At 36.3% G+C, this 7,735-nt stretch overlaps 1 protein-coding gene across 1 annotated transcript in view; it reads left to right on the top strand.

Annotated features, from left to right (window-relative positions):
- Positions 1 to 368: 368 nt before the first annotated feature.
- Positions 369 to 7,735, top strand: part of COL4A1 (collagen, type IV, alpha 1) — a gene marked incomplete at its 5' end in the record, with an annotated part of 43,252 nt that continues 35,885 nt past the window's right edge. The window contains 8 exons of the mRNA XM_010020334.1: positions 369 to 413; positions 620 to 673; positions 1,156 to 1,197; positions 2,074 to 2,167; positions 2,823 to 2,858; positions 4,714 to 4,878; positions 6,681 to 6,776; positions 7,646 to 7,729. Of these exons, the coding sequence (XP_010018636.1) occupies positions 369 to 413; positions 620 to 673; positions 1,156 to 1,197; positions 2,074 to 2,167; positions 2,823 to 2,858; positions 4,714 to 4,878; positions 6,681 to 6,776; positions 7,646 to 7,729 (616 nt within the window). The remainder of the gene's footprint in view (positions 414 to 619; positions 674 to 1,155; positions 1,198 to 2,073; positions 2,168 to 2,822; positions 2,859 to 4,713; positions 4,879 to 6,680; positions 6,777 to 7,645; positions 7,730 to 7,735) is intronic.

Genomic DNA, 7,735 nt, shown 5'->3' with positions numbered 1-7,735 from the left:
TATATATATATATATAGGAAGGGATTACTATGAAGGGAAATATTTCTGGGTCTGATTCTAGTTTCATGTGCTGTTGATATATTTTTTCTTGAAGCCTCCTTGACTGGGAAATCCGTATGTTATTCCTGGATCTGGGAACAGATTTGCAGGATTTTGTTTAATTCTGCAGCTTGTAGGATGTTGAGTAACATAAGCACTAGGCAGTCACAATTTGCCTGCTTTGTACCATCTGCAGTTAGCTGCATTAGCACACTTTAATTAATGCATTATAATAGTGGTTGTTTTGTTCTAGTGCTGCACCCACTGTATTTAGAAATTGCATGCATGTGGCTGTCTGTTTAAGTAGAGTGGAACTTGGTGTTTTACAGGGAAAGCCAGGAAAAGATGGTGAGCCAGGACCTAAAGGAGAAGCCGTATGTATTTTACTGAATTTCCAGTACTGTTTCTTGCATTCTGTGTATTATAAATGGTAGAAATTTTCTAGCCTTCTGAGTTGTTTACTTAAAGCTGTTGCTTTTGGTGAATTAATGACTGGTTTGAAAATTTTAAACTTTGGTGCTGCCAGGGCTAAGATACAACTATACTTGTCTTTTCTGGTTTTGCTGTCTTCTCCACACAGGGTTTGCCTGGTGGGTTTGGGATTCCGGGACGACCTGGGGAACCTGGTGCCAAGGTGTGTAGTAGCAGCCTTCACCTCCCATCACACAGAAAGAGAAGTTAAGAGCCTGTATGGCATGCTCATAGATGTGCATTAAAAGCAATGAATGCATATTAAGCAATATTAAATGAATGTAACCAAGTTGTAAGTACAGTCATCACTCAGACACTGGGAAAAGTCAAAATTAAGGTAGCATAGGTATCCCTGGTTTAGATCTCTTATACAAATTCATTAATGCAGGCTTTATTTTCACAAATTCTTTGCCAAGCCAGCATATGTGCAAATGTATTTTCGTAAAAATTCAAGTTTCTCTTTACATAGTGTAAAGCAGTACAGGCCTGCAAACTAATTTCTTACTGGTTATTATAATGGTCCAGGTACTTATCATTTGGAAGTTTTATGATTCTGTATCAAAGTGTTCCTTAGCTAAGGAAATCCTATTTTGTGGGGAAGAAAATCCGATCTGTGTTTAAAATGTACATTGTATTTTGCTTTAGGGTGACAAAGGTGAACGAGGTTTTCCAGGGCCTCCAGGAAGAGTAAGTAAAATAAATTATTGTTTTATTTTAAACTTCAGTGAAAACATAAATTCTGTGGAAGTCAAAGCGCTCAAACAATGAGGAAATAAAGAGAGACTATGCATGTTCTGATCGCATTCTAGTCGATCACGTCCTAATTTTCTCGTAATGAAAACGAAAGTTGGATACAGTTCTTTTAAGTATGTTTGAAATTTGGGAAAGGAGCTGTGAAAAAATATGACTTTCAGTTATTTTGTACTATGAAAACAATAGGCATTGATAATCAATAGAAGTATCCAGAAGAGAGTTCAAAAAAGTCTGTCAGCTTTGCAGTCTATAATTTTTTTAACATTTCAAATAAAAAATGGGAGTAGTCAGCAACAAATATATTATTGATGGTGCTGCTTCCCCAACAGGGGGGAAAGTTCCCAATATCTGCTGATTTTATTTGAAAACTTGTGCATACTTCCTGAATATTTTATTCTAAAGGTTAGTATCCTATATGCCAAGCTCAGATCAATGTTAGCAGAAATTACCAGAGCAGAGTATTTTAAAATTAAAGGTAATACAAACCTAATGGGTCAGTGCTTAGACTATGCTGAAGTTTCTTGGCATCGTTCTTGTTCAGAAAGGTGCTATATAGCTCTCCACTTAATCCTACTGCTGATGTGAAGAACTTTTGGTAGAACAGGTAATATTTTTTCTGGTAATTCCTCAGCAGCTACAGCCCTCTCACAGCAGTTGTTACATGTTGCTGAAATTGCAAGTAAAGCTGAAACTGCAAAATTGATAGTACAAACCAAAATGGCCTCTATACCATCAGGTCAAGAAGGGGGAGATATAAATGAGGGCACAGTTGTATGTTTTGAGTGTCCTAGTCTTTGTCCTGTGATTCAGATTATAGATACTGGACCAGTAGATAGGTTTGGTGAAAAAGGAGAGCCTGGACTTTCAGGTTTGCCTGGACTGAAAGGTCAAAAAGGTGAAAAAGGTATGTATTTTGACTTGTCTTTTTGATTATGATTTTAGTTTTATTACTAAAGGAAATTAAAATTGCACTATCCGTGAGCTCAGGAGTCTATATGACAGTGAAATGTACCAGTAATTTATTTAATTGCTTTCAGGTTATTACATTTTATGGTACTTTGTAGGACTCTCTTTCTCATTGTAAGTAAGACTGCCTTTCGGTTACAGATTGGCAAAGGATAAACTGGGATCTGTTTGCTATGGCAGTTAAATAATCCAGTGAGATTTATTTAAGATGAAAATCAACACAAGCATAAAGACGGTAATAATACAGTGAATCTTGAGACTTCTGTAAAAAAGTCAGTAGCTAAATTTTAATCTTAAAACTTGGCTTCCATAACTTATGAAATACTTCAGTAAACAGAGATTATCAGTTGTCCCTTTTCCTATTTTCCCCATTATAGACCTTACACTATTGAAGAAAGATCAGTGGGGAAGATGGGTCACAGCAGGGCTTTTTGCCTAAGTGTATTGTTTGCAGATATCTGTAGATTATTTAACTTAACCTTTGATTCAGGACATACTAGCTTGTGATGTGTACTTAAATAACATGTGCTAAAAGTTCACTGATGTTGGTGCTTCTGACTTCATTGCTTAATTGAAAACCTGTCTTTCTAAAGGTTTCCCTGGTATACAAGGAATCCCAGGTCCTCCAGGTATGCATTTATGGCCACTGATTTTGTTCACATTTGTCCTGTGTTGTTCTCGGGTGAAGAGTCCTGTGCGACGTTCTCTGTAGCTGCTGCCGTTACGTGCCTGACTTAGGGAATACTCAAGCAGTGGCCTCTCCAAAGGTCTAGTCATCCCCCTAGTCCTTTCCTGTAGATTGTTCTCATGTCTCTGATGTTATCCAGCTTTGCTCTTTGTGTAGAGCCCTCATAACTTTCTGCTTAAATTGAAGTAGTGTGCACAGGTCATCAGAGATAGCCCAGAGTATGGCTTCACTGCGCAATACTTATTAAATGTGAATACGTGAGCAGGTTTCTAAGTTTCTGGTAGTTTCTAAGTGTAATGGTTAAATTAACTCCTGTATTGCCACTATTACTACCCAGCAATAGTTGATTCAACTAAATCTCAGAAAGGCACTTAGTACAGAATAAGTGTGTTTGTCTAGGGACCTGACTGAAGTGAGTTACTCTGAGCTGTAGAGAGTATATAGTCTCAATTTTGTATAAATCACCTATAGTAAAATACAGTCCCTTTTTTATTGTGCACTAACATTTCTCTTTGAACCCTGATGGAGGCTAATGTGTTGTTAATGTTACTCCCTTTTCACTTGTCACTTTTTTCATGTATGTACCTATATATGCATACTCATATATAATTTTTTTGCTCTCACTTCAGCTCTGTATGTGGCTGCATGAATATAATAAAACAACGTTCACTGGGAGAAATAATAGCATTTATTGCATCAAAGTAATTCCTGAAAGCTTCCTGCTTTTTGTCACTTGCTCTAATAAAAGTTATTTCTTTTGCCTGCAGATGTTGTCTGTTTTGTAGTCTTAATGTCTTCACATTAAGACAACTCTGCTATTATGTATATACATGTACATGTGTTTGAACTGAACTACAATATTTGCTTTTTTAAAACTAAGCAAATCCTCTGTGGAAACCTGACTCTAGTGCATCCTACAGAGCTACTGCTATTACCTCCTTTGCTTACATTTTCAGTCTCGACAGTGAGCTAAATATGAAATTAATGTAAGCCAGGGTCAGATAGTTTCCAGGAAATTTTTCACAGTTTAGGGAGGAGATACTATATACCGTAGGCTGCAATACTCTCTAAAGAATTCTATGTGACAAGGCAAGAAGAATGGTAGCTCTTAGTCTGTCATTACCCTGGAGAAATTGAGATTTGTGTGACTTTCATGTCTTTCTGCAGTGTTGAGAAGGCTCAAAATGGTTTAGTGATAACGTCTAGTGATTAGTTATGAACTAAATTAACTCATTACAGTATGAAGACCTGTATGACAAATAGCTAAAAGGAGATCTTTAGGTTTTTTCCTTAGCTGTTTAACTGCTTTATATTGGCTGTTGTTTGCTTATTATTGTTACAAACAGTTTTAGTTTTAGCATTACTGAAATTTGCTAGCATTGTTGAATACTTATGTACAGAAGTTCCTAGACATGCTGTCCCTTTCTAGGTCTGTTTCAGATTTGTTATTATGAGATAACAAGTGTGTAATATTTTCTAGGTGTAATAGTTAAATTAACTCCTGTGTTGCCACTATTCCTACCCAGCAATAGTTGATTCAATTAAATCTCAGAAAGGCACTTAGTACAGAATAAGCGTGTTTGTCTAGGGACCTGACTGAAGTGAGTTACTCTGAGCTGTAGAGAGTATATAATCTCAATTTTGTATAAATCACCTATAGTAAAATACAGTCCCTTTTTTATTGTGCACTGACATTTCTCCATTTCTCTCTGAACCCTGATGGAAGCTAATGTGTTGTTAATGTTACTGCCATTTCACTTGTCACTTTTTTCACGTATGTTTTACTCTGTTCAAAGGTCGACCACTGCCAGACAGGGTAGGATCACCTGGTGTCCCTGGAGAGAGAGGTGAAAAAGGTGAAAAGGGTTCTCCAGGATTTGCTTTGCCAGGACCCCCAGGAAGAGATGGTTTCCCAGGTCCCCCAGGGTTGCCTGGCCCACCAGGTCCTCCAGGCAAAACAGGTAGGTAAAACGTTCAGTTGCTTTTCACAATGAAGACTCAATAATGCACACTGTATGCACATTAAAAAGAAAAGAGCAACAAGATTACAAAAGCTATAATCAGAATGCATCTACATTGTGGAATAAACAGATCTCAGTTGTTAATGGACTAAGGAAAAGCTGTTCCACAGTGCAGCAAGCTGCTTGTTTCCTTACTAGGACAAAGATTCTTTGCTAAATTAATTTTTTTTTTAGATTTCTTCAAAAGTTAATTGTGGACTGTTACAATATAACTAAATAATTGACCTTAATATGTACTGGTTTCCTCTGTGTCCTAATGTGCCATCCTAGAGGTATCTCTAGATCTTTAATTGAAAAAATAACAGACACTAATGTTGTTCTTAGCATGAAAGATAGCCATTCAATATAACAATTTACAAGTCTGCAGTACCAATCTATGTAACAGATTGAACAAGTGTAAAAACTGCAGACTGAGATACTAGCCTGCCAGAAGTTTTTATTGTAAAAATTATCTTATAGGAGAATAGGGTCAACACATGGCTTATAAAGGTAAATGAAAAGCTAGTAATGATGTGACAAACACATAATAATTAGTAATAATGGTAACATTATACATCTATGTATAACTAGATCTGATGAAGAAAGAGAAAAGAGAGAAAAGATTTTTAAAGATAAAAATTTTTTGGTTTTGCTCTGCAATAAAGTCATGAAAAAAGTACAGACAAAAGTGGTCCATGCTTAATAGCTCCTTACAACTGATGTTTTAAGTCTTTTATTGAAGGAAAACTTTTGCTATAGGTGATACTGATATTGTGAGTTATATTGTCATAAAGAATGATATCTATCTCTATTACAGTAGTTTAGGTGGTCTGAAGCTATAGAAAGGAACATTAATCTCTGTGGCATTCCTAAAGGAAAAATACTTTGTTCAAAAACAATTGAAGATGCCCAGTGGTTGCTGTATTTGCCAATGAAGCAGAATCCATCACCTAGAAAATAGAATTAAATAGTTAAATCTTACCTTGGCCTAAAAAGAAGAGCAATTCCTGGTTTTCATACAACATGTTTCTTTCACTGCTTAAGTCAGCTCCTTCCCCAGACACTTCAGCTTTCTTCAAGCACATAATGGGAAACAATTTGTTTTCATTTAACTGTTGTTTGCCAAACTTCACATTAACATTTCAGTACTGGCTTTGGCCAAAATGATGTCATATTGTATTGGGTCAGAACCCGTGCTGTATCATCAAACAGAAGAAGCACAATTTGTATTCTCATATCAAGTCTGCTAAATATTCTTATTTGTTAACTATTTCAGTTCCTAATATTATGAAGTTTCTTGTTTTCAGGAAGCATGATCAATGTGAAGTTAAATAGATGTCAGCAAGCTGCTCTTGACCTAGAAAGTTTCCTAAAACATTGAAAAAAAAAAAAAGGATACGAAAAACTCTACTTAATGAATTTCTTCAGAATGTCAATATTCTCCATTCTCTGTGGGGTCACACCAGCAATTTTTCACCCACAGCACTCTTCTTATCCAAAACTTAAAAGTAGATTTTATGTGAAAGTTGTTTGTAACCTGATTATGGCAGAGCCTGTCTTTTCTTTGTAATCCTCAGGGTTTCTTAAGCAGTATATGTGGAATCAGAATACAGAATCCCAGTTAAATTTGTCGAAGTAAATCAAATAGGAATGTAAGATGCTGTCCTAACTTACCACTCTTCAGCAGGGATATTCATAAATGCAGCCCTATACTGAAAACTGGAACTTGTCAAACAGTATTCTTCATTGTATTTCCATTGCAGATGGAATCGATCAATGCCAGCAGGGGGAGCCTGGTGCACCAGGTAGTCCTGGACTTCCAGGAAGAGATGGATTTCCAGGAGAGATGGGAGAGAAAGGTAATACTGTTTTAAAGTGATTGCTTGCTAATGCTCTGTACTCTGGAGCCTGGGCACATAAAAAGGCTGAGCAAGTTAGTCTGGATCCAGAGAAAGAGTACTTGAAGTTAATTAAATACCTCATGGACGTGGAAAATTTTTGAGTCTCTTGTGAGTAAAACAAGGATATTGTGTTTTGAGTTGTGTGACACAAACTTCACTTACATTTCTCTTAGCCTACACATTGCTGTAAAGTGATAAAGGATAGTGCAGGGCTGAGAGAGGAGCAGGGAAGAAAGAAAGGGTTGAGTATAGTCCCATTAAGTTTAAATTGAACTGTTCATGGCAATTTAAGGTGTGAAGTCTGAGATAAAGAATTAGAGAGGGGCAGATGAGTTGGGAATGGAAATGGTTTATGAATCATTGCCATGAGTATAATTGAAGCTAAAATTGTAACACCTATAAATAGGACTGTGCGTTATAGCAGCATTGACTAAACGGACATATAAAAAAATGAGCTGCACTCATTTGCACGATGGTCGATCCTTCTTAATCTCATTCTACTCACTGCTTTTCTAAAACTGAAAATTGCAGTTACTATTAAGGGTCTCCTTTTTCTGCTTTAATCTATTTTTCTATATGCAGTGTATTTTTTTTCTTTAGACTTTAGTTGATTTTCATGCCATTCCTTTAAAAATGTTAAAGAATTCTGAGTACCACTTTCCTGATAAATCCTCTTTGAAGCATATAACTAAAAGTAGCACATTTATTTTTATTCTTTCAACATGAAGTGTATTAAATTGACATTTGCTCCTGAATCCCCCTGCTTTCAGTTGTCTTAAATCTTTTCAGTATTATTCATTAGTTTTGTTGTTTGATGTTTTTTTCAGGTGACAAAGGTGAATCCTGTGCCTTATGTGATAAAGTAGGACCTCCTGGACTTCCAGGACCTCAAGGACCACCAGGTCCAGCAGGTAAAA

The sequence above is a fragment of the Nestor notabilis genome, unplaced genomic scaffold (assembly GCF_000696875.1).
Source record: "Nestor notabilis isolate BGI_N333 unplaced genomic scaffold, ASM69687v1 scaffold4698, whole genome shotgun sequence".
Lineage (NCBI taxonomy): Eukaryota > Metazoa > Chordata > Aves > Psittaciformes > Psittacidae > Nestor > Nestor notabilis.
The sequence above is the reverse complement of the archived record's forward strand: the minus strand, read 5'-3'. Positions and strand labels throughout refer to the sequence as shown.